This window comes from Bemisia tabaci, chromosome 2 (assembly GCF_918797505.1).
Source record: "Bemisia tabaci chromosome 2, PGI_BMITA_v3".
NCBI lineage: Eukaryota > Metazoa > Arthropoda > Insecta > Hemiptera > Aleyrodidae > Bemisia > Bemisia tabaci.
Genome location: NC_092794.1, coordinates 47,840,704 through 47,868,347, shown reverse-complemented (window position 1 = coordinate 47,868,347; position 27,644 = coordinate 47,840,704). Strand labels below are relative to the sequence as shown.

General features: G+C 37.2%; 2 protein-coding genes across 2 annotated transcripts; one reads left to right on the top strand and one right to left on the bottom strand.

Annotated features, from left to right (window-relative positions):
- Positions 1 to 484: 484 nt before the first annotated feature.
- Positions 485 to 9,964, top strand: qvr (glycosylphosphatidylinositol-anchored protein quiver; the record flags this gene model as incomplete). The annotated part of the gene is given in 4 exon segments (XM_072297466.1): positions 485 to 589; positions 7,556 to 7,600; positions 8,480 to 8,626; positions 9,620 to 9,964. Coding segments are annotated over 4 exon segments (447 nt in total). The 3' UTR covers positions 9,838 to 9,964.
- A 2,015-nt stretch (positions 9,965 to 11,979) lies between these two features.
- On the bottom strand, positions 11,980 to 27,161 carry ScpX (Sterol carrier protein X-related thiolase). The gene is made up of 9 exons (XM_072297465.1): positions 26,900 to 27,161; positions 25,298 to 25,427; positions 24,234 to 24,427; positions 23,503 to 23,693; positions 22,003 to 22,240; positions 20,382 to 20,637; positions 18,778 to 18,931; positions 15,743 to 15,969; positions 11,980 to 13,374 (listed from the first exon to the last, which is right to left on the bottom strand). The coding sequence occupies exons 1-9, from the start codon at positions 26,945 to 26,947 to the stop codon at positions 13,184 to 13,186; spliced, it is 1,629 nt and encodes a 542-aa protein (XP_072153566.1). The 5' UTR covers positions 26,948 to 27,161; the 3' UTR covers positions 11,980 to 13,183.
- Positions 27,162 to 27,644: the final 483 nt, after the last annotated feature.

Genomic DNA, 27,644 nt, shown 5'->3' with positions numbered 1-27,644 from the left:
CCCCCACCCCCCCTAAAAATATTAGGGGGTCAAAACGTAGCTCCCTTTGACCTAGAAACGTTCTCCAAGTTTCATATCTCTATCTCAATTAGGTAAAAAGTTAGATGGGGGGAGGAGACTTTTCTAACACCCTGTATATCGAGTGGAGCAATCGTTTTAAATTCCGGCTTATTTACGGGGAACATAGTGTTGTCAATAAGACCTACAAAATATGGATGAAAAATTATTTCCCTTAGTCGAAGCTAAAATTGAGGTGAAAGAGTCGAATTTTGCGTACTTTTACCTTATTAAAAAAAATCCCCAGATTTTCTGAAAAACCCTTGATCCCTAGACATCGGATCACTGAACTTTATAGCTGCGCCGTTTGATGGGTGGAGGGGGAGGGCGGCACCCCATATATCAATGCCAAAATTAAGACTGATATCTTCTTTTAATATTTTCTTCTTAGTTTTAATATTTTCCTGTTTCGTCATCATTGTTGCAGGAGCTGATAATGGCTTACAGCAATCGGGAAAATATGCGCTTGTGAATATGTAGACAAGTTTTCCTAAAATGGATTCTGTAGCTTGCTTATATTACAACCTTCTAGGTAAGTCTGTACTTTTCCCCTCTTTTTATCGATATTATACTTCAAGCAGGTAGCAACTGCTGAGCTACTTACCTACATAGGTTCTTTTTATTCAGGCTGCATTTCCTAATTCTTTGCCAAAAAATCTTATATTGAAGTACATTTTCGCTTGAGAAACTCTTTCAAAATTTCTTCAAAAACTTGTTTTTCTACCATCTTTTTTTTTTTTTTTTTTTTTTTTTTTTTTTAAAGAAAAAAATATATATTATGAACCTAGATATAATTGAGTAGTCAACGAAAATCTGCATTTAAATTTCTGGATGATAGGTGTATGTAGCTTCATGGGTCTCATTGGGTTCGAGCAAGGGGATTGGGGGTCTTACAGTGACAGGCTAAATTCTTCAGGAGAGAAAACCACGCGATTCCGATTGAAATTATCATTTTTCCGTTTCTGATGAAAATTATTGCCTAGAGTTCTTTTAAGAATATTGTGTCAAAATTTCAAATCGAATTTCTCATTATTAGCGAAGTTTTAAGCATTTTAAATCAACAATTTCAGAGACTGGCTGTTTACGTAAACGCAAGATTATGTGATATTTTATTAGCAACCCCCCCCCCCCCTCCCAAAGAAAAGAAATGAACCTTCCATCAAAACAGCTTTCAAAAGAAATATTTTGCAGCAGAATGTGCAGAGTAAGTGGCTGTTCATGAGTTACGTAACGCAATTATCCCGATGTTACACCACTGACCCTTTGTAACGCGATCGTAATGCCAATCCAGTAACCTAGGGTGGTGAAAAGTCTAGAAAACCTAGTGAGCTTGTAACGACCGGGCCGAGTCAGGGTACCTATATGAGGGAAATTGACAGTAAGCTGGGAAATTTTGGTTTGACTACGTTATTTGTGCACCTGCCGATGCGATAGGAAATTGCCCCTTGAGCATTTAAGTGAGTTATTTATTGATATTCACCACATTCTCGCTATTTTCGCTGCTATTATTGGCGAGCAGCGGCAAGCAGCCCATTTTTCAGGTCATGAAAATCTGTGGTCATCTCATGGTCTCATGGTGGTCAAAATCATCTATAAATGCTGATATGGATACTCCAATCTTATTTTTATGTTCAAATTTTGATCATTGATTGCCACAAGCGTGGCTGTAGGGGGGTCCGGGGGGCTTGCGCCCCATTAGAATTGAAAAAAGTATCATCTGGCCTCCTCTAGAAATTCTACCGGTCAGAAAAAATTTTGTCAACGTTGACTCTTTGTCGCAATGTAACTCTTTGTAATAGGTAATGCAAAAGTATTTTGAGCTATGAAAGCTTAAAACAGCTTAACTTATGTGAAGAGATGAGAGGAAAATTTGCGTGACAAAAACCTCAAAATGCATCCAAATGGAGTAAAAATTTAAAGAATTTCTTGAAGGTAAACATGTTCTGCAAAACATCAGTGGTGTGTACAGTCAATTAATGGCTCAGAACCATCATTGGACATTAATTATAAACTACGGAAATCCACTCTTCGGAGCTTCTGAGCTAGAGCTAGGTATCTTCGTTATGAAACTGACAAACTTTCTTGACGTTTAGCGTTTTTCTTCACGGTAGAAATGGAATGAGTCGTGGAAAAAAGTCAATGGAAGCAAGAAGATATGGAACACTTGAGAGTGAATGAATAGACTTTGAAAATAGAAAACTCTTTGCACTGAACCATGGCAAATTTTATTCAGTTTTTCATGTGTCTACTGGCCGTTGGACTGTTAATGAATAGTGTACGGAGCGCCAACACAAAATGCTCTCCATATCAACGTAATCATTCCTCAACTTTAATTTCCGCATAGAATTGGTTTAACTACAGCTTATTGTACTTGTCAATTAAAGCGTGGGAGATTCTAGCAATATTAACACAATTACAGGCAACTCATAAACCCTTGAACAAAAACTTGATTTGACAAAAGCTCTAGTGTACAATCAGTCATCAATTCACACATAGGACAGAGGATTGTTGAAATGTCATGTGTATTCTAAATAACTGCTGCTGACGCATCATGTTGGAGGATTGAATTAATATTGATGAATTTATCAACTTAATTAGCGATGAATTGATTGATTTCATGGGTTCATGAATGGTCTGTATAGTAGTGATTTTCTTTGTAAATAGGTGTAGTAAATAGGTATTGCATTCTTAAATTATTGAAAAGACTTAACGGACAGTTTCTCTTCAATTAAAACAAAGCCAAGTCGCTGATAGGTTCTATGACGATAATGATGGACACCAAAATCAGAGACGATATTAGGAGATACAAGAATACAAAAATATCATGGAAAAAAATGGCCAAAATCGCGAGTCTTTACCAATTCTCTTTTCAAAATCGTAGGCAGTCAAAGTTATAGGGATTTCAAGTATATGTGTAAAGTCACCATTTGGAACTCATGAAGACTTTTGTTTAGCGCTAAGTAGTTTTTACTTTTATCTTCCTCCTAAATATGTGTTCCTCGATTAGGATATCGTCAAAAAGAAAAAGAGGGTTATGCAAAACGGCCAAAAAGTGACCCCGCGGGGATTGTACGAAACTTTGTGGGATGATTGTATAGGTCATTTTGGGCCTGCATCTGGCTGCTTTTAGGCGAAAACCGCAGGGAAACAGCGTTGCCATTTTTTAAAGTCGTAACCTTCAAACACCCATAACTTTCGCAAAAATGCAGTTACAGAGCTCGTATTTATACCAAAAAATGCGGAAAATTTTGTTCTATCGACCAACGCAAAGGAAATTTTTATTTGAGTCCACTGTTGCCACGTTTTGGCCATTTTTTTAATTTTCATAATGATTAAAAATCACGTTATCGCCTAAAAGTGTGTTTGCAGTTGGTAGGGATTGAATAAAAACCTGTCGAAATTATTGTTCGTTCGATTCCGCATCCATTGATATGTTATACTTTTCTGAGAGGCTTAGGGAATCCAAGTTACAGCGATTTAAAAATTCGGCAACACGCCCGACGCCCGATTTTGACGCTCATTAAGGTACGTTTCGCGACTCCGTGTTGAAGGAGAACGCCTAGATAAAACAAAATTCGAAGAGCCAGTTCATGTTTTACGCTTTTTTGAAACTTTCACGTCATTTTTAGAAATTCAAGTAGCGGCGGTGTTGCCGGTTTTCGATATTGTATCGAGATCAAGATCGATGGATCTAGGTCCCTTTCCAAAACTAATCATCAGACCGCTCGGGTGATTCGGTAGCCTTAAATTTTAATTTCTAAAAATGACGTGAAAGTTTCAAAAAAGCGTAAAACATGAACTGGCTCTTCGAATTTTGTTTTATCTAGGCGTTCTCCTTCAACACGGAGTCGCGAAACGTACCTTAATGAGCGTCAAAATCGGGCGTCGGGCGTGTTGCCGAATTTTTAAATCGCTGTAACTTGGATTCCCTAAGCCTCTCAGAAAAGTATAACATATCAATGGATGCGGAATCGAACGAACAATAATTTCGACAGGTTTTTATTCAATCCCTACCAACTGCAAACACACTTTTAGGCGATAACGTGATTTTTAATCATTATGAAAATTAAAAAAATGGCCAAAACGTGGCAACAGTGGACTCAAATAAAAATTTCCTTTGCGTTGGTCGATAGAACAAAATTTTCCGCATTTTTTGGTATAAATACGAGCTCTGTAACTGCATTTTTGCGAAAGTTATGGGTGTTTGAAGGTTACGACTTTAAAAAATGGCAACGCTGTTTCCCTGCGGTTTTCGCCTAAAAGCAGCCAGATGCAGGCCCAAAATGACCTATACAATCATCCCACAAAGTTTCGTACAATCCCCGCGGGGTCACTTTTTGGCCGTTTTGCATAACCCTCTTTAACTTGAAGGTGTTAAGGACATCATATTTATCATTAGCATTTCGACGATCCTCACCCAGTGAGACACTATGAAATAGAAAGGAGAGAAGATGAAAAACACACTTTGCAGCAAAATACGAGAGACCCTAACTACTACCATGACCCGAAAAGATGCTTGTCAAAGTTGAAATTTACGAAACACTCTCCAACCTTCATCAACTTGATTGGGTGATGGCTCCCAGATAGCATACAAATATTCATCGAATAATCTATGAATATTCAGAGCAAAAAATAAAAATTCAGTTAGAAGCTTTAATTAAATTTTTTGAGAAACTTTCAAAGAAATAGATACAAATGACCATCATGGCTTTCTCAGCGAGCAACTTAGGTACACTATCTGTTGTATACCGAAAAAAAAACACAAAACTTGAACAAAAGTAAAAATCAAAGAGCAGAAAAAGTAACAATCGGAACAAAAACTAAAGAAACGAAAAAAATCTAAGAGAAACTGATTAAAAATTAGGGATCTTTGCGAATATTCTTAGAATATTGTCTATTCGGGTACTTTTGCAATTTGTAAATTGAAAAGAAAAGAAGAAAAAAATGCTCTTTCCAACATAGGGTCACAAGGTAACGTCTGTTTGGAAAATAGCTGTCCCTCTTCCCGCCTTAAACCTACATATTCTAAATTCAGGCAGGTCAAATAATAATTAAATTGATCCAGGAAAGTATTCAAAATGTCTTACAATAATACCATTCATAAAGGTAGTGCCTAAATTGAGCACTCAAATCCAACAAGGATATGAATTATCCTTAAACTTTCTCACAATACCCCTTGTTACACTATCAGTACTTTCAACAAAATCTCCTGATTACGAAGTTCAGGTGAATCCCTCCAATTTCTTGACATGATCAGACTGTTGTATGTACAACTTATCGCATCCATTAATTTTCACAACTTTCAAGTGAAAAAAAGCAAAAAAGCCCCTGCTAGTAAGTCTAGAAAATTGTACAATTCAGAGAGATGAAAAACAGGATTTGAATACGAAAAAATGTTTCATTAGATACAATAATCAACTTCTGTATCAAATATAACATCTTTTTGGTTGCACGTCACGTTCACACGGACCAATTAACTTCTAAATACACCTACCTATCAGCGATTTACACCACTGGCATTTTATCAATTAATGTTTGAATACACTTACGTTAATGTTAGGAGTGCTTTCAATATTTTAGGCAAAAATTCAAATGTACTCTCGATTATTTTCAGTTTGGCATTTAATCCACAAGCTCAAGTAATTCTTCAAATAAATGTTATCCACTAATCTTCCAAATTGCTTCGACAAAATCATCATCTTTATTAACTTTTTATCTTATTCATGTAGTTTTGAAACTCCTTTTTGCAAAAGAGTTGCTTTATTCTCTAACACTAGCACTTGCCTAACTAAATTCAATTCAAGAGAACCTTTACCTGAGTGAAAACCGCGACCCGCATAATTTCTGAGAAGACTAAGTTCTAGTCAAAAGCTATAGGGCGGGTGGTGGTGGTGGTGCTTGGAGACGATTTTGTGCAATAAAGAAATTCCTTTCAATTCTAAAAGTATGTTTGGAAAATTCTTTCAAATCGATATCAGGGCAAATATTTGATTTTAAAAAAAAATTAAATTGGCTCATCTTTAATAATACACAAAAGCATACTGCATTGGCTTATTTGAATCAAATTAGTGATGTAAGGGAGAAATTTTCATAAGAAGCACTGAATAATTCAAGGCAGCCCATGAGTGATTAAAAATGGTGGAACAACTTATCTGCTACTCCGCAAATTGCCACCCAGATGGCACAGTGAAAACAGAGAATAATCTATGAATATTCCAAATCCTTCACTTAACATAGCAGACTAGAATCTTTTCCTGAAAAAGAAAGAGTTCTCCCAGAAACTATATGATTTTTAACAAAGGAACCTTCTGACTAATGATCTAATGAAATCACAGGTGCAATTCGTGCTTAAATTTCAAATTACAATTTTTGACAAAATTGCAGATTTGTTAAAATTGCAAATAAGTTCACTTTTTACTGAAATTGCAAAGAGAAATCGAGACTTTTGCAAATCTAAATTGTTGCTTTAGCCTCACTTTAATTCCAATCTCAATAAAATGTTGTAATAGCTGCAAATTAAAATTGTCTGATCAACTACAACTGAGCAATTATCACAGCCAGCTTATGCAGGCTGCAGGTGAGACGGTTTGTTGGTACTTCAGCTTCAGAATGGGAGGTGGTGCGATTGATACACACCTATTTGTGAATAAATAGAAATGTAACCCTTACCTTTTAAAACACATAAAGATTCTCCTCTGAAACTATATCACATTATGTGTAAAAACGCAAAGCTAACTAGGCAATCTCTCAAGGCCAAGCCCTATCAGCCCCTAAATTAATTAACTATTTACAAAAAGCAAATAAATAGAACCAAACAGAATTAAGATCAAATTGACATAAAGTATATGAGAATGAAGAAAATAAAATCGGTAACAGGTTATCAAAACAAACGAAAAATTATAAAATACGTAAATAAGGAGTTGCAAATGACTTCTAAATAACGATACGAGATAGGAAATAAACGAAAACTGCCTGTACATGAGTAAGATAAGAGCCATTGGCAGCTTAAATTAGTTTGTTACTTTAATTTCTCCTTGCTATAAGCAATCATGTTCAGACACCTACTCTTGAAGAGGGTTTGATGTGACTCAAATGCTTACCATAAAATCTGCACAGTCTGAGCCTGAATTAGAGCCCACTGTTCAAGTGAAGAAGTGAATTCTGCCGTCGAGCAAAAATACCTCTAGACCGGAGTTGTAAATTTTGACAAATAGGTACATACTTGAAATAATGATTGATATTCTTACACATAAAAAATCTGACAGAAAATAGCAATGTCATCTAAACTTTGGCTGCCTGGGTATGTGTTCTTTCCTATCCTTTTGCTAGTATGTCCTCAGTGTCCATAAAATGGTAAACTGATGGTTCCTATCCACAAAAGAAGTAACAATGCGTACCTAGGTATATTTTTCCTTACTTTTATAGCATGAAAGCCTGTTCAATATGCACATGAAATATATTAATGTTCTTACTAACCATTAACAAATTATATTTTCAGTCCTTTTACTTGCTGCTTTTCGAGTTTCGGCCCAAGAGTGTCAAAGTAAGTCACTAAGAGCATCTTTAATTCTAATTTTGCCTTATCTTTAAACCATAACATTAGCTTTAGACCTGCATTAAATGATTAATAAATTCATTAGTGTAATGATAGCCTCCCATCAGCAGTAGATCAGTTAAACACTCATCAGAACTGGCCAAATACCAAGCACCCTTCAAGTGAGGCACAGTGGGACTCTAAAGTGAACTAATTTCTCACCACCATTTCTTGCATTCTACGAGGATTTGGGCCTTAAAGCCTGGGAAAAATTTTGCAAGATACAAAATGTTGCTACTGTTTTTTTTTTTTTTTTTTTTTTTTTTTTTTTTTTTTTTTTTAGAAACTTGGAAAAGGATTCAAAGTTAAGGCCATAATGAAGGGGATCCCCAAAATTGTCCACTTTTATATCCAGTCAAACTATTCATGCATAGATGGGGACTAAATACATGATTAGGGTTGCCACTTTGTGTGGGGACACCAAGGCTACAGCCACGGCAACTTGGCTGATGTATTTGCTCCCGATCTCATCTATGGACGGAGGGTTTCAATGGACATACAGGCGGACTCTCATAACATAAGAGATCCCCTTTATTTCGGCCTCAACTCAAAGCTTTTTTAGCTTGAAAATTCGTTTCTGAAAAAAATCACTGACACCAACGTGTTTCTCACGAAATTTTACTTGAATGAGGTTTATACTTTTTTTCCCACTCATTAGGAGTTTTCAATCATTCTAAGAGTTGAAAAATTTAGCGGTTATCACTCCATTTTCTTATCCTCAGTAGCAATTGGATCGAAATCAATTGAAAGTACCGATTACTAAAACACAAAATTTTCATAAGGCTCTTCCGTGTATCTAAAAACAAATTTTTGTTTCAATAATTATAGCACGGTCAATATACTGTTACGAGTGTGATAGCTGGAAAGACCACAGATGCAAGGATCCATTCAACTACACAGCAATTCCCAGAGATCAACCTCCAATCAATCAGTGTAATGGTTGCTGTGTCAAGATGGTCCGTAACTCTAGAACAGGTAACATTCCTGAATTTTCGCTAAGAGTAGGAGAGAGGATTTTAAATTTTAACCACCATTCAACCATTTCACCATTCCAAAACACCATTTGAAATATTTTAACATGATTCAGACTGTGACATCGTAAATTGAGAATAGTGTAATGATTTTCATGGCGCCAGGGGGAAGGTGTGAAAACCTGCGCAGTTGGCTGATAAATTTCTTTTTATTGATTACAGTCTCTTTATGTACTTGAAGTGATTCTTCAGCAGTTTGGAGAGCAATTTGATTGTCGATCCAGCAATTGATAATATCTGAATTTTAAGACAATTCCTAAAAAGCTCGGAGCACAAAGATTCAAAATTTCCTGAAACTTTGTAAAATGAAATTCCTTCAAAATTCATGATGATATTTCATCTCTCATCTCAGCGCAGCAAATCACGCTGTTGTCAGTAAGGTTATGATAATGCTGTTTTTTTATTCAAACAGTCTTTGGACTTAAGATATGTAAAATATGAACTACTCGGTTGTTCATGACGTCTATTCTATTTCAATTTATGTACAATGTGTATAATTCTGGAAACTGCAGAAGATCACAATAATATATTAAAAAAAAAAAAAGTTGATGGACCAAAAGTAGAGCCTTTTTGTCCTGTTTTTTGGTATCCTAATTTTAATTTTGTTTGGAGCGGTGAATACAATTATCCATATCTGATCTCACTTCAATGCAGCTACTGAGTAGCTTTGGGATAGATTTCATAGTTGCACACTGACATTTTCTTAGTCTCTCCATGCTTTTTCCAATATTATCTTTATTCTTGAGAAGGAAATTTCTTCAGAGAAGTTTACTCAAATTTTCAGGAATATGGTGAATCTGTTTACAGTGTGGGCAAGTATTCAGAAATTTTCTCAATAATATTTTACCCGGGGAAATTTAGCAAGAACTGAATGGTTGTGATTGCCTTTTGGCTGTGCCATTTGCCTTCATTTTACACTGAATTTGAATTTTTTCAGTTTACGAAAGCGTGCGACGGACGTGTACCTCCCAATTGCAAATCAACTTGTTCATGGTCGACCATGTCTGCATGATGGAAGGCACAGGAACGGGACACATGTGCTTTTGCGAGGAGGATATGTGCAACTCGACTGAAAGTCCTCACTCAATATCAAAATCATCTCCAATCTGGCTGTTTGTCGGTCTCACCTACATTTGGGCTCTCAGAGTTCACTGAGGCTATCCCCTGTTCGCATGTCCTTTGCCTTTTTAAAGTCATTCGATAATCTCAGCCTTGTTACACAAAACTTTCACGCTTGTTCATATCATTTTTTGATCATCTTGTAAATCTTTTTATTTCTCTTTTTCTCTGTAGTCTCAGTCCTCCTCCAAAGAGCAAGGAAACACCCTTTAACCGTTTTTGAATCTTAGTGGAAGGTCTTGCGGGAAATTAAGTGATCCCTGATTTTAGTAGGTATGCAATTTGAATTACTGGAAAACAAAGTAGTTGTATCACACATTTCTGATGTTCATAAATCCGTTCTTGTCTGAAAGGCATTGACATCGAACGTTCCTCTTTTTAAAGAAAATGCAATTTGAGCTACATAAAGTTTTGGCATAGTTTTCAACTGAAAAAGTTTACCCTAACCATTGCCAAGTACATTTCTCAAATAGCACTATTGGGCAAAGCTGTGGCGATGGTGCATGAATACTCGAATTATAGGGTGTTATGGTTAACGCTACTATACTTGCACAAGCAACATGGACAACCTTAGTGCAAGAACTAGTGCAACTATCCTTAACTGGAATCTGTATGACTTTCATAGTTAAAGAAAGAATCTGTGAAATTAAAAAACTTCCTGTCGGAATGACCCTTGTATATACTCCGGAAGGTAAACTGGCAGGGCGGATTGGGATTAAAATTTATAAATTAACAAATGAGCAAACAGCAGCCATGCTCTGCTACCTGAGCATTCCCAAACAATAAGTAGCAGTCTGATCATGTGTTAATTAATCCAAAATCAACCCACCAATTTGGCTGCCGGGAAGCTTAGTTAATAGATCAGTTGTTATAGGTAAATCCTCCTCCGTAATGCCCATTTTCATCATACAGTCAAATTTCAATAGCGTTTATAAGCAAAATAGGAGTACACCTTGAAAGATGTAAAACATTTGTACTTAAAACTTGGTTAAATTCAATTATTAATAAAATGGGAGGTGAGTTTAACTGATTTGAGGTAAGATTTAAGTAATTACCGTAACATACATGCTCTATATCCAGCTATTCAACAGGTGTGAGGCCGGTGGCTCGAATAAAAAAAATAGTGTTCAAATATTACACAACTCACAAGTATCAGCAGCCCTCCACACCATCCCCATCAAATACTCTCAGGCACTTCAAAGGATGGACAACAAAGTATGCATATCATAACATCAATCCTCATGGAATGTTGTGAGTTGTGGCCCCTTGGACAAAAATTTCAACTGTTTCGGTGTTGAAACGAAAATTTTCTCTTGCACCAATTGAATTTGGCCCCCACATCTGTAAAACCTCGGTCACTAGTGAGCAAATAAAAAAACATAGCAAGAGGAAATGGTCACAAAAATGCAGCAGGATTCTCCTCTAAATGTATGACATCTCATAGAATCTCTGCGAAAACGCAAAATGTATGATGTGACTCCCCGATTTAGCTCTCTCTTTTTCGTGTCGAAAAATCAGTCATCCAGCTATTGGGTCTCCAAGCAATCCCTCACGTTAGGCGCCATGAAGGGCACAGCTAGAACCAGCACAAGCACTTCAGCTCCATGAAGGGAATTCGCTTAAAAATCTGAAGTTTTCAAGTTCTGGTTGTCGGTCTGTCCGAAAATTTTGTTTTTTATTTGAATATCAAAGTTATTATAAGTTTTCATTTTAATTCCTGTGTATCGCAATTTTTTATGTATGTTTTTTAGTCATCCTTCCTCTGTTAATTATACCAGGCCACTATAAAATTAAATCAGTTGTTGCTCCTTCAAAGTTCATACCATTATTGAGCTGATTATAGCTCCCAAAATACAAATTGGTGGATCGACGCCCTCTCTTTTTTTAGTGTATTTTCCGAAGGGAATACACTATTGCACTTTCTCTCATGGTGGGACCTGAGCCTGGGACCATGTAAAAAGCACCGATCTCGAGTCGTAGATCACGAATAAACATGCCATTCAATTTCTGTCATATATATGTATAAGTAAATGAATTTCAGCCAACATGAGCTTTTTTCAGTTTTCAGAGCTTTGTTAGCTATTTAATTTTTCTTAAAAAGAACTCTCATATGAAATGATTTGACAGGAGAAGTCTAAACTACCATTCTATGAAGAATAAAATTGAGAGGATAATAAATAATAATAAAAGATGTTTATTGTATATCTTCCGTAAAAAATAAAAATATACATAATTTTAAAATGCTATATGCTTAAATACCCCACGGCCTAAAATATTCTATGTACTAAATGTCTTTGTTTTGGACACCCAGAGGAGAAAATAATCCCAACGATTATAACATTAGATGTAGAAGAGCACCCGTAGAACACTTATTAAGACCTATCTTTTTAGCTTGAAAAGAACTTGCATTGACTCGGAATCAAAATTGTGGAAGGACAAGTTTTTGTTCTTTGAAAAGATACACAAAAAAATTAAAAATTAGATAAAAACAAGAACATGCAACATGTAGACTTAACTTCTAAATTGCATTTAAAATAAGATCTTTGACTTAAAACTAGAGACAGCAGAGGAAGTAAATTCACATATCACCACAGGTTACTTATATAAAAATAAAAGATTCATAAATTTTTCCGTCAGTTCTAAACAAGAGTATTCTGACACTAATTATTAAGGAGAATAAATCCAAAATATAAAAAATGAAACAAAAAATAACTCTCCATAATAAATGAAACAAAAGTTAAAAACTCACTTTGCCTATGCCTCTAAGGGTGGAGAATATAAATAACCACGCATCCATCTTATCTTCATCTGCATGCAGCTCATGCTCCTTACACTATGAAAATTCGATTTTCGCACTGACGAAAAATTTGATACTTGATTTGATGGATGAAACTTTTGATGAGCGATGAACTGGTTGAAAATTAACCAATGGTATAAATTTGAGAACCCAAAGTTTAGCTCAGTATCTAAAATCATTCAAAAGTTTTAAGCAAAAAATTGTTTTTTATATGATTGTCCAAGCCCCCCCTCCCTCTCTCTCTCTTTCTCTCTCTATTGAGGGGGCTTGGTAAAAGATTTGACCGCGTTTGGTTTAAAAATACTGGACAATAGCGCTAATAGAAGAGAGACGAAAATATTACGGAGAGAAATGAACCTGACATTAATTAGCTGGATGTCCGAAATGCATCATCAAGTTTTTAATTTATTTTTGAGCAAGTGAGTTTCAAGCTTGTGTTTCACAGATTTCATTGGAGGTGTAAAAAGAAAATAAAATTGATGCTCTCCATTGATTGGTAAAAAAAAACAACTCACCAGCAGCTTTTTTTCTGTAAGGTAGAAGGAATGATTGATATAGATATTCTCAGACTTGAAAATCACCATTTTACAATTTTGCTCGGAGCACTTCAATTTTAGCGGATGCTTTTTTCTGGAGTTCAGTCAGCTTCAATGCTAATCCCATATTCCCTTGAATTTTGATTTTTCCTTGGAAGAATGCTTTCTGGGGGTTCAACTTGCCAGACAGCAGATCCACCACATCATCATCATGAACGATGATTGTTACATCAGGTTTTTCTGGAATCAAAAATTGATCAAGAGTAAGTAAGATAGACATGTGCAAGTAACTGAGGGTCATTCCATAACAAATCACCCAGAAAAAAAATGTTTTTTTACCAACCTCATTTACTTTTTTTGTGTGCTTTTATAACCAACAGAAGCACAAAAACCATTTTTAGTGAGGGATACCATACCCCGGGGGTGTATGAAAAAAAGCTCAATACAACTTGCCAATTCGTTTCAATTACTTTTTAATTCCCCCGTATACGTTAAAAATCGAAAATAAGTGCAAAACTGGGGCGCAATTTCTCGAGTGAGGCATCTCCCAAAAATTTAATAAGAAGAAAGATTCTAAGAATTCTCAAGTAAAATAAACCCAACTTGAAAAATTTCATGCGTCTCCACTTGGTATCTTCTAATGCACTTTTCTGTTGAGAATGATTCTTGGTTTGGATAATTTAATAAAAGATATAGAATTGAGCAATTAACACATATCCATTCTCAAGCTCCTGTCGTCTAGTTGAACTATTAGGTAAATCCATCCACTGCACAATTGAGCCAGATCCTCATAAAATATGATGAGGAAGTATTTTTAAATTAAGTAAATTTTGAATTGGGATCCTAAGAGTTATGACGAAGTCAAACATGGATACATCACTTCTTCCTTGTCAATTTGTAGATGCCTGTCCCAGCAGAGTCATGGGGGGGGGGGGGGGGAAGTTTTTATGATTTTGAATTTCGTTACATGCTTTCAAAAGAACCGTACAAAAATAAAAATAATCCAGTAAAGTAAAAAACCCGAATTCAGCTCGACTCAATGCGTAGAAAATGTTTACAGCACACTGATTATCGGGTCCTCAAACCATAAAAACATGTAAAATTTTAGGGTCTTCAAACAGTACAACACGAACGTTTCTTAACCATGGAGTTGAGCACTTTTTAGAGCAAACGAAATTCGGGCATAAAATTTTGATGTAAAATGAGGATAATAATAAATAAAAAAAAAAAAAAATGCTGTAGGTACGCCTATGACCCTACAATTTGCTTTTAAGCAATAAAACGGAATTTGCTTTGTCCCAAGAAGAGCACTTTACAAAGTAAACAATGCAATTGTTTCGGTGGTTTTAAGTTTCTTCAGTGACTGTCGGTATTTCCAATGCTCGTTGATTTTAATGATTGTTAATGATTTCTATGATCATAGACAAGCTTAAAGTTTGTCAACGATTATTGATGATTTCAACAAACGTTAATGATTTTGATAGGTGTCCATAATTTTAATAATCTTGAATTATCAACACATCAAACCAAACTGATCAAAACTGATTGAACCACTTTCATGCGCAGGCCCTCTGTAGTTGTACAATCGAGGTAGAAATGTTGCTAAAACGGCAAGACTCAACAGAGATTGAAAGCAATGGTAGGTTTAAAAAAATCGAGTCACCTACATGAGCAAGCATAATCATGGATAAGGCAGACAGAAGACACGTGCGAAAATTTATGAAAACGAACTTACATTTATAGCTAATTTACAACTGATTTTAAGACATTCACAGGAACCTAGGAAAGGAACCTTCGACAGTGCATTTAATTCCTAAAAAATTTGTACTTTCATATCAACTTTATATTTTTCAATGCTGGTTTCATGATTTGGAATACATGCCAAATGGTTGAAGTACACAACAATCAACCAAAACTTACTTTCTTGGTCAATATTCGGGTATCAGAAGGGACAATTCTGAACACTACTTTGAAAAGCGCCGAAATGAATAGAACACACACATAATATCGTACCTAATATCAAAAATCAAAAGTTTTAAAGACCTACTTCAAACATAGACTTCAGCTTTCAATTAGGCACAAAAAAACAATTGTGACAGGATCTGTAAAAGGGACTTCATCTACCAGGAACAAAATTTCCATTACTTCTCGCAAACACCTAAGCCACAATCTTCTACAACTGAGGAATTTTTGGTTCGGAACTTCAGGACGGACATCTCTTTCAATTTAAGAGTTGATACAGTCAAACTTGCATCAAAGTTTCTAGATTTTTGTCCTCCATGTATTTACATATTAAAGCTGAGGAACATTTTCTCCCAAAAGAAAAGGTCCGTTTCACAGATCCAATCAAAATTTATGGCACGATCCCACTCTGCCAATGCAACTCTACAGGAAAGATGACAACACTAAAAATTATTTTTTTCCATGAATCATTTTTGATCTCTCCTTCACTATTCACCAAAAGTCACCTATATTTGAGTTTAAAAGAGTACAAAATGAGGGCCACCTCTCTGAAGAACTTTGAGATTTTTGGTGAGAGTTACAAAAAGAGGCAAGTGCAAAAAAAAAAAAAAAAACAGTAAGACATTTGGGTATGGATTAAAAATACCTTTTCCATTGTAAGTTACGTTTCCTTTTCCAGTTTTGGCATTGATTATCCACATGCCCTCTTTACCATCCGAATTTTTAACCTTGAAGCAATATATTCCACGAACTTTATCAATGAGGTTGTCTTGATCTTCTTCCATAGCTTCTTTAAGAAGATCAAAAGCTTTCTTTACTTTGAAGACACTTGGATCTTCTATAGCCGCTGCCATTTGTGCTCTTACGGAAGATCTGTAATGCAAAATGCCAAGGAGTGTTAGATAATAGGGTAGACAAGTTGCTTTCCTTCATTGGAAAACTCTTTGAAACAGTAAAACGTATCTCTTGACGAACAGTCTTTAAAGGATGTAACTCACCAAATTTTTTTACTGAATGATCTCCTCAAGTACTTCTCAGAAACCTAGTAAGTTATTGCTGATGGCTGCTTAAGTTGCAGTTCAAAATCTTTCATTGGTGAGAGCCAGTTACAATACTTAAGGGACAACCAACGACTATTTCAGTTTCCCTGTCCTACAATCTGTGCTTGCTTTTTTCCCTTTTGCTGAATTGCAGTCATGGACCAAGAGAATAAATATGGACCCCCAACTACAGTTAGCAGTGACATCAGGGCTGCCTGGCAGAGGGTCTAGTGAACTAAACCAACGATTGGGTCCTCCTCTTTATGTTTCCATGCACTACCTATTTAGGCTTATCACTCAGTGCTCGTAGATGTTTCTACGAGGGTCATCCAAAAAGTAAGTTTCCCTACCTTGTATCTTCCGAACGAAAAGAGGTAAATCAAATCGGTAAAAAGGCACATATTAGGCATACTTTAAGCTTTAAAACAAGCTCAAGTTTTTGAAAATCGGTTAAGGGGTTCGCGAGTAAACTTAATTTTACTAAGACAACCTCCTGTCGCCGCGTGCCCACCTCCGGGGTCAAGATGCGCGGAGAGTCGATTATAGAAGACTCGGGTTATCGGCTCTGTACATCACATCAACAAGAAATGTTAAAGTTTTCATTGAGTAACTACCTTACTAGTAGTTAGTAGTAGTTACCTTACTTTTTGACGTAGTCTCCACATCCTCTTTGACATTTTTGGTATCATTACAGCAGCTTCTTGACGCCTCCCGCATAGAAGATCTCGTCTTGGCTCCAAAACTAGTCATTGACAGCGACCTGCACTCCCAAATCAGTTGCTTTGCGTAGGGAAATTTTCCCCCAATCCTTCAAACTTTCGTACTTTAGCTTCATGTGACTTTCATTTGTTCCCGAGCGGAAAAACTTCCACGATGGAAGCGATTTTCAACAGATTCAGAGGTACAGATCGCTGTCAATGACGGGTTTCAGAGTCAATGCGAAAGCTTCTATGCGGAAGGCATCAAGAAGCTGCTATGATGATACCAGAAATATCAAAAATGATGTAGAGACTATGTGAAAAAGTAAGGTAAGACCTACTCAATGAAAACATTAAAATTTCTTGTTGATGTGATGTATAGGGGCGATAACCCGAGTCTTCTATGATCGACTCACCGCGCATCCTGACCGCGGAGGTGGGCACGCGGCGACAGGAGGTTGTCTCAGTAAAATTAAGTTTACTCGCGAACCCCTTGACCGATTTTCAAAAACTTGAGCTTCTTTTAAAGCTTAGAGTATGCCTTATATGTGCTTTTTTACCGATTTAATATATCTCTTCTCGTTCGGAAGATACAAGGTAGGGAAACTTACTTTTTGGATGACCCTCGTAGATCCTCGTGGTCATTCTGAAGTTCTGAAGAGCTCAGTGTGAAAAGTTTCCCATTTTTATTTCAATCTTCGTCAGTCTTCCGGTACATAAACTGGTAATAATATAAAGTGTTTTTTCTAACCGTTTTACTCAACAGTAACTGCTGTTGAGAAAGCCAAAGGAAGGGTGCAGCAGGAATCAGAATTGTACTTTTAGCCGAAGGCGCTTCTCTGTTAAAAAGAAATGTTTTTAACGAGAAATAGTGTTGTACTGATAAAGATCAACTGAGTGTCACAAAATCAAAGATACTTGACTTCAAGCATTACCTCTAATTTGATTATTAGCAAGTCTCTTTGATTCTGCGTCAGAAGTTGACTGAATCATCAAATTTCCTCGTGTTTTGATAAGATACTTCAAATCCGAGTCTTTTGCATTGACCTCTGCAGAAGGTATGTATCTACACTATTTCATTATTTTGCAAAAGTAAAATGTATTAAAGTATCTAAATAAATAAATCATAGGTTTACAACGAACACTGCATGGAATACTACCTACTATAGAGGTACGATCATGGACCACTGTGGCGTTAATTAGAATCCCTTTATACTGAAAGTCAAGACAAAACCCCCTCATGGAGTCACAAACGGGAATAAAGATTACAGAAATTGAACGTTTTTTATAATCTTTGATCGGCCCATTCTCAAATTCCTTTCTCCGTTCCTTCTCTCATTCCGTTTGTTCCTTGCCAAACCCATAATTCCCTGGTCCATTCCAGATTATAATCTTTGCAATCTGTGAAAATGTAATCTTTATTCCCGTTTGTGACACTGTGAAGGCCTAAAATACGGGAACCAATCAGAAATGGATTCACATTGTCTTAACTCTCAGTATAAAGGGACTCTAGCATTAATTCACCGTACCCTCTGCCAGGTTTGCTGCTTTCGCGCGGTAACGGTTTTTAACACAGGTTTAAATTGGAAGTTGGGGGTCCTTATTTATTCTCTTGGTCCATGTTGCAGTGTAATAGTTCTTGCTAGGTTAGGAAAACGTTCAAGAAAACGGCAAAGTTCCAACACCTCAAAGGTACCATTATTTCCGCTGATTGCTGCGAAGCGCTTCCAACCAGTTATGTGCATAACTGGTACTCTACAGCTAGTTTCATGGGGCACCTATGGACAGTGCCTCAGTCTGCAACGCAATGATAGCGCTTTATTCGAAATACTAGTCACCGACTGTTTGGGGTTAGCACGGACAACAAAAAATTGGTCTGTTTAACTAGCTTGGCAATTACTGTACTTTGAGTGAATAATTGAAAAAAAAAAAAAATAGAATACCTTGAAGTTCCTGGGAATCCAAGACGATACAAAGCAACAACAACAGCTCCACCAAGACCAATGTTGTGTTGTAGTGCTAAACGAGCATTGGGGACCTGTCTCTTGCCCGCTAACCCTCGCAGTTGCCAGCATAATTCAGCGCATTGAGCAATTCCTGTAAATATCAGGCAGTAACATAAATAGTACATTTAAGTGGGAAAAAGCTACTCTTGATGAAATGTCTTTTAAAACGTTTTGATGATCATTGCCAGGCCAATCATATACCGGGTGATCCAGACTACCCGTCCACAATCTCTACCTGGAGAACCACTGAAAATAAAGTTTTGAGGGCCAGGCCTGCCACAAGGGTGGGGATACTGGGTCCATGGTACCGGGGCCTGGGCCTTGGACCCAGTGTTCCCACCCGTGTGGCGGGCCTGGCCCTCAAAACTCGATTTTCAGTGGTTCTCCGGATAGAGATGGTGGAGAGACGGGTGGTTTGGATCACCCCGTACATACACTTAATCCTACAATAATGTTTCCTGCCCTTTTGCCATGTACTGCCTGTCCTAGATATTCAGCATTATTCTGCACCAAGAGTTTGACAAGTCTGCGTCTACTAATACTATGAAATTCTGTTTATGGACATATTTGACAATTTGATTCATAGCAATCAAGACCCTGAGGCTGCTTGTGAGGATTTTACAGTATTGTGCAAGGCTCTTGCAAAAACTGAAACTGCTTCTTTTAACTAAAACTTTTCAATCATTGTTTGAAACTCAGCACTAAGTCTTAGCACCCATCTGGCCTGCAATTTTTATCTTGGGGGCCATCTCAGATTTCTTAAGGGCAAAAATGAAAAATTGCCCTTTTGAAAGGCCGCCAGTCAGTTGCCAGCCAACCGCAGTGCGTCCTACCAAGCTTCCCTCCCTCTTTCCACATAGCACTGTTACAACATACCCCGATGTGTAACGAAACTTGACGAAGACGGACGGGAAGAATTAATAACACGACACAACAAGGTACCTTGCAGAATGCGCCGAAGGAAAACAAAGTTTAACAACGATTTTCTACGCAGCCAAGGCTTGGCCGCTAGTTTCATTTCTTAGCAGCCAAAGGCGATTTCTTACCGGAAAATTCCTGTTTGGCCGGCGTGTGTTTCAAACACTGATTCCCAACTCCTATAGATAGTTATTGCTTGAGTGTATACTGTCAACTAAAATTGAGGCACTGGATGCGAAAAGGGCACTTCTCGATTGCGGCATTTCAGAATCTCTGTTGCGAATTAATCCCTTGGAGAAGAATTGAATGGGTGATTTTTCCATAATTCTCTCTGTGGAAAATTGTGGAATCATAAGGAATATTCAGTACAATTTTTAGAGAAACTGATGCATTCACTTTCCTTACAGTGAATGAAATAGCAGATGAGACTCTAAAATACTGCAAATGAGAAGTGCCCTTTTTGCATCCAATGCCTCAATTGGGTTGACTTTAAAGTCAGATTACAGTGTGAAAAGGCAGAAAAATTCTGATTAAAACAAAAATTAAACTTAAAAAAAAAAAAATCTAATCTGTGTTCCGATTCATTTCCATGAGCACTAATGCAAATGGTACTATGCACTCACCAGTGGCACCAAGAGGGTGTCCTTTGGAGATTAAGCCTCCACTTGGATTCACTACATATTTTCCACCATACGTGTTTCCTCCTGAGTTTACAAGGTCTCCTCCTTTCCCAGGTGGGCAGAGTCCTAACGCTTCATAAGTTATTAGTTCATTGGCAGAAAAACAGTCATGAAGTTCCACGACATCAACATCTGTTGGTTTGTAGGGAGTTTGACTAAATAGTTTCTCAGCAGCAGCCTTAGTCATATCATAACCAACCTAATAAATATAAAAAATTAACTTGCATTAGGTAAAACGCTCAATGTAAAACAATCAATAAGGTGTAAAGAGGTTGTGATTTTCATATTATGATGTTGATTTGAGCAGGGCTCTAGCTACCGTCAAACTGGCTTACATCTCTTAAAGGTGGGTATCTTATCTATTAGGTAAAAAAAAAAAAAAAAAACCTGAGAAACCTTAAAGTTTCAGCCAATGAAAATAATGATAGTCCCTGAGCATGGGTCAAAGGGGCGCTTCCATGGATGTTAGGTATAACATGCGGCTTATCAAGTTCTCAGAGAAAATGACAAAAAACTCTACCAGTGGTTTCTTTTTTTTCCCCTTTTTTTTTATCAAAATATGTTTCTGTGACATTGATATGGAGGGTTCTACAGAAAGTGTTATAATTTAAGTTTACCCCTGCTGTAAAGAACCCCGCACAATCCTTATGGGAAATGGCTCTCTCTACAATCTGATGAAACTTGGATATGTTGCTTAGCTAGTCATTCTGATCAAAAGTTCTGATGGGCCAAAAGAGATTCCACAAGCGGTTTTCGAGGTATTCGCCATTTTAAGTGCGTAGATTGAGGTTTCACTGGCCGGACCATTGTGCAGCGCTTCTTGGACCCTTCCTTCCAGTCCAATCTGGCCGCTCTCCGCTTCCCCACTACCCATACCCGACGCTCATGGTAATAAGACCATCCGGCTCCGTATAAGCCTCATGACCGTCGGAGTCCGAGCCTCCGGTGTAGGTGGCGGGGAAGCCAAGAGCGGTCGGAGTGGACTGGAAGAGAAGGGCACAAGAAGTGCCGCACAATTGTACAGCCAGCAAAACCTCAATTTACACACATAAAACGGCGAATATCTCGAAAACCGCTCATGGGATCTCTTTCGGTCCATGACAACTTTTGATCAGAATGACTAGCTGAACAATATATCAAAGTTTCATCAGATTGTAGAGAGAGTCATTTCCCATATGGATTGTGCAGGGTTTTTTACCTTGGGCATGATGGTAAGTAAATAAGTGTCATAATGCAACCCGATCAAGAGGGTCAAAACATAAACTAGGTAGAAACTTTTGTTTCAAAATTGCAATGTTTCTAACTTTCCTTTCTTACCAAATTTTTTGGGAAGAAATTAAGCCAACATTACTGCTTTTAACTTCTTCAATGTATTCTTTGAACAAAGAGGGACATCCATTAGAATTTTTGAAAAATTAAGTTGATTAGTCTTACTGTTGAAAAATGAATTTTGACAAAATTTCTGCAAAACTAAGGTAGAGGGATTTTTAAGACTAGTCATCTATGCAAAATTTTACAACACAAGATTACTCTGAATCAGCTCTCAGTGAAAAAGATCACTCACAATTTTCATGCAGCTTTCCTCAGCAAAAGTGGAAGGTAAGTCTGTGGCCATCTCCATACCAATAATTTCGACAGCCTGGGCCTGAAGACCATGTCGGAAAACAAAATCCTCAGAGGCTAAAATGGCTGCAGCAGCACCATCAGATGTTGGACAACACTGCAATTTGGTTAGTGGCCCAAAGACTGTTGGTGAGTTTATAATTTGATCCAGGGTATATTCTTCTTGGAATTGAGAGTACCTAAAAATTAGAGCAAAAAAATGGTTGAATAGTAAAATTTCTGGGATATTGGAGAGTTTTTGGCTCTTCGATCACTCAAAAATTGAGTGAGAAGAGACAGATAGATTACATTGAAAGCCCGCAAATAAACATGAGCATTTTTGTACAGAGATATTCTTGGAAATTTCAGATATTAGTTTTGTTTTTTGTTTTTGTTTTTTTTATTTGTACAAGAGTTATAATATGTACAGAATGTTTTCAGATGTAAGTGACATCTTTAAAAAACTTAGGTTAAACTTATCAGATAAACTTATATTAGGTTACACACATTTTAATTTACATAAAAAGAAATACAACCTCTGAAAAATGAGGAGTTGGGATGCCTATGCAGCCTACTTTTGTAAGAGTTATACATTTTTGTTATGTAGTCCTCTGCAGAATCAATGTTCAGGTCGGCGCGGATATTCGCATTCCTCTCATACCATCTGGCTTTTGAAATGCTTCGTAATATTTTCATTTGTATGACTTCTATCTTTTTTAAATTTGACTTGGCTGCACAGCCCCACAACTGGCAGCCATAACTCCAAACCGGCCTCAACATTGACTTGTAGAGGAGTAGTTCAGATATTAGTGATAATGAAAAGAACTTGTTTCAAGATTGACTCCCAAATGAAATGGATCATGGAGAAAACATGTTCAGCCTTGAAAGTAAATATTCATGACTAATAATGAATAAATAGTATTTGTTGGTGATATTTAAAGAAATGGTTCTTCATTCGGGAAAGAAAGAAGGGATATAGAGCAATGGTAAGATTCAATTGTAACAAAGATAAATCAGGAGTCAGAGTTAGGATACCTTGAAAAACATAGAATGAAACATGAATAAACATTCAGCATGAAAACAGCAACAGAGAACAATATATTGTGAGAAATAGAAACTATCTTGAGAATATTGACCGATTTGACAAAGATGGACAAGGAACAACAAGAGAATGCACACAGCTGATAACAGGCAGCTAAACACAAATACAGAATTGTGCTGCTAGAGACAGCACTTCGCAGAAGCAGGAAAATACTGAAAGTTGGAAATGGAGTGTGAAGTTTACTCCCTTCAACACTAATTAAGAGATTAAATAAGTGCTTCAACTTGGAGAGTTCCTTTTTCACTACTGTGCATTGAGTATAAATACCAGAGCAGAAGATGGTAACACAGGTCCCACTACCAAAATTGTAAGTAAAGATGAGAATGAGTAATGCTAAAAAGAAAAAAGATAAAAACTTACGGGTTATTGACTGAATGTTTGTGATTCTTGTACGCTATTTTAGCGAATACTTCTTGAGTTGTCCCATACTTTGACATATGCTCTTTCCCAGCATTACCAAACAACTGAGGAGCAATAGGTGCTGAATCAAGCCCTGCAATGTCTGCCATTTTTTCAACATGCTTTTCCATGGGATTTGTTCTGTCTAAGAACTGAAAAGTAAAATTTGCATCAATAAGGTTGTTAAGAAAAAATGTATTTTATGCCTGATTCAGATGATATGCATGAGTGATTTGCTGAAGTTGTGCCTTATGTTGTCCAGTTGATCACAAAATAAAAAAAAAAAAAAAAAAACCTTCCCAATCTCTCATTGAGGCTCTCTAAAGCTGTTGAAGAAACTCAGAGAGCCGAATACAACCCTTCTGCCTGGAAGTTTCAAAGAATTGGTCATACATAGCCCTCGTATCAACACAGAACGGTTAGACCATATCAAGTCCTGCAGACTGATTGGTGAACTCTGAGTAAGCGCAAGAAAACATTGAGAGTTGATAGATTACACTGAAGTTAAATTTCATGTAGGTGCGACAAGACATAAAAAATCAATAAATTGCACATAATTTTAAACACATTCAAACTATTTGGTAGTTTTATTGAGAACTTTCATGAAGGGACACAGCACAAAACAAGAAAATAACAAACCTAGATACGATTTGCAAGAGGGGACAAAATAATTAGGCCTGATAAATACTAACTTTGGACATGAGAGAGCCTCTCTCCATTTTTTCGAAACCCAGGGCAAGGGCACAGTCTGCATTATTTGATTCAACAATTTGCTTTGCTAACAGCAATGCACTGGAGCCGGTAGAGCAGTTGTTGTTGACATTGAAGATAGGAATTCCAGTCATACCAACCTCATACAATGCTCTTTGGCCACAAGTTGAGTCACCTATAATAAATAAATTGACAGACATCCATGAGAAACTACATGTCTGGGGGAGGCATGCTCGCAAGCCACACAGAAGGTGAGGCCTGGCCACGACAAAAGAGCCATAGATTATGGGAGAGTAATACTGCCGTGCTAAAGAAGAACACCGTATGAACATTCGAGAGTTGCCAAATTTCCCTGGATAAAACATGTAGGTATTTTTGACAACATTCATGCATATTTTTCCTTGTTTTCAAATGTTTTAGATTAAATTGCATAAAAACTGTCTGAAAATTTTGGAAAAAAACATTCACAATTTTCCCAGTAAATTTGGTTTTTGTTGGAGGAAACTTGGCAACATCTGAAGGCTCATGCAGCGTTCTTCCTTGGCATGGCAGAATAGTAGAGACAGAGAATAGCGAAATTCGTTCAAGTGAACCCTGCATTGAGATAATTTTAGATAGTCACACAGAAGAAGTCACTTCAGGAAAGTAACAAGGACCCCTATTCAGTGAGAAAGGGGGGGGGGGGGGGGGGAGCTAAACTTCAGAGTGCATTTCAGAAAATACTAAAACAGTATTTCAAAAATTGGACTTTGCGTCAAGTTGTTCTTGAGCTGTGTGTACGAACTTTCAGTCTTTTGCAGTCAGTTTGCTCTGTTCTGCACCAGTAAAGGTAATGACAGGTTTTAAATACTTCATTCTATTTCAGCCAGTATGAGCGATAATCATTTGACAAGTCAATGGTATTGTTGCATGAATTTGAGTCCAGCAATGACCAGAACTAATTCATAGATGGGTTATAAAGCTGCTTGAGAAAGCAGATGAAACAGTAAAATAATGAAGACAAGGCAAAATGTAACAAAGATTCTACGGCTGAAAGAATGCATACCATAAACATATCCTACACATGCTTGCTTAATATCTCCTATGTTCAGTCTTGAATCTTCTAGGGCTTTAGAGACAGCCTCTACAGCCATTTGTGGGTAGTCGAAGTTTTCCCGTCTACCTGGTTTTTCAAACTGAAAGCAAAAAAAAAAAAACATTAGACAACAATATCGATTGATGTACCTACCAAAAAATTCATACGTTCTTCCCCCTACTTTCTATCCAACCGACAGCCAATTTTACAGTGAATTGGATAAGCACTTAAAAACCATCACAAACAAAAAAAAACATTTAAAAATGTGGGCCAAACTGTAAGTAACAGGATAGTCAAACAGTGCTCGGCTCACACCAAAGACATAAAGACGGAGCATTCCTATCTACTAACACGGGGGAGAAGTGATACAGCCCTGGCGCTCTGCATTTGTGTGAGTGTGTAAATAAGCGCAAGAATCCATGGCAGCAAACGGAAATTTGATTTGAACTAGCCCTCTAGACTTTTGCACATTTCGTGCTCTAAACTCATTATACTTAGATGCTTCAAACGAACGAATAAATAAAGTTGGGAGGGTGGCTTTTTATGATAAACCTACTTTGGCTCGGTAACAAGCAATGTTCTCCGATAGAGTTTCTTTTGCTCATGGAGGTCCTGCCAGTTCAAACAGACCGTTACAGTCCCAGATGACCGTTCCTCTCAAATGAGATTAATTGGTCCATGATGGACCAAATATAATCTAAAGTTAAAGAGATATATGTGGGTAAGTGAATTTGAGCAAAAATCAACCTGGAATACTTTGTTCACCCAATTATGTTCAGCTCCTGCCCTATATTTGAATTTTAAACTTGTCCCAATTTCGCCGCCAATCCTCTAGCCAATCGGAAAGTTTACATGAATTTGAATTATTTTCTTCTTCTAGCGCTCCGTCTTGGTATCTTTGGTTCACACTTCTGTAAAGGGAAGTCAAAGCCGAAACATTCCAAAAAGGATGTGTCCCAGCAAAGGGGATTTAGAGGCCTACAGAAATTGAAGGTTCTAGCATGATAGTCTTCTAGTTTAGACTCTAAAACGTTAGGAAACATCTATGCAAACCAATTCGGTTGTATAAGTTCAGAATAGAGACTTCCTCACTTAAAATGAATTTAGAGGTAAAATTCATCCTTCCTACACTAGTTTTTCCCCTAAAATCATAAAAATTTCAGTGACTTTTTCCGAGGCTGTGGGATTTCATTAGTGTCACAGTCGCAAATTCATCAGTAAACTGTGTACTTGCAAGACTCTTTACTTGACTGAACATTAAAAACGCGATCTCGCTTGGAGGACCATGACTGAAATGCTGCCAAAAAGTCTTTGACTGTGGGGTAGTATATCTTGAAAGAGGTCTCTCAAATTGGGGCGAACAGAGCAAACAATGACATGTGAGTAAAAAAGGTTTTCAATGATAAAGGGCTTCAAATAAAATTGGTAGAAAAACTATGGCATTGCTCTCCTACTAATAGTGAAAAATAACCATGAACAAGACACTGAAGTATGCAGCTCAGTGAAAAATTCAACGACATTCTACAGAATCTGCCTTGGACAAAAGTGGAAAAAATTCGCGGAAAAATATACCTTGGTCATTCCGACTCCAATAACGTAAACTCTGCTTCTCTGCACCATTTTTGCGATTGAAAGAGGCACGATTCGTGGAGAAATGGTGAAACACAAGGGGGCAAATTTAGCTTAGGACACGTAGAAACACTAAAAGCCCGATAACTGAAAATTGCGAAAGTGAAGAATCCGGAAATAAGTAAGTTGATGTTGAAGATTGCGCCGTAATCGTAATCTAATGTGTATGGTGCTGTCAGGTGCGGTTTTTTTTTTTTTTTTTTTTTAATTCAGGTCATAAACACGCATTGCACACTCTGTGGCACACGCACGCAGATGTCAGATGTGGATGTCATGTCACTGGTCACTCTGGCTAACAGGGTTGCCGCTTTGCCAGTCGACACGACGACGAGGGGGCCTCGGGGAACACTTATTACAAGCAGCCAGACATTTTATAAAGATGCCGTAGATTCATGTTAAGTACAATAGAATTTAACTGTTTGTTTTTCGTTGTGAATTTCACAAATACTAAGAAAAAAAATGCCGGAGGCTATAGGAAAAAGCCGGAGGTACCGGAGCGTGCAGGCTTAGATCCGGAAAAAAATCCGGATAGGTATACAGGGTTATACAAAGGTCACTGACCACCCCTGTAACTTTTTTCCAAATTGAGATAGAAGTTTGAAACAAAGGCAATGTTCCTCGGTCTAAAGTAGCGACTTTTTGGTCCCCCCAAAATTTTGGGGGGCGGTCCTCCCTAAGGGAAGGGGGG

Bases quoted from the DNA above. Each gene is read 5' to 3' on its own strand.
- ScpX (XM_072297465.1), bottom strand. From the start codon at position 26,947: ATGGTGCAGAGAAGCAGAGTTTACGTTATTGGAGTCGGAATGACCAAG. The intron at 24,428-25,297 runs GTATGCATTCTT...TATTTATTATAG, and splicing joins ATGTGTAGGATATGTTTATG to GTGACTCAACTTGTGGCCAA. The intron at 22,241-23,502 runs GTAAGTTTTTAT...TCTAATTTTTAG, and splicing joins AAACATTCAGTCAATAACCC to GTACTCTCAATTCCAAGAAG.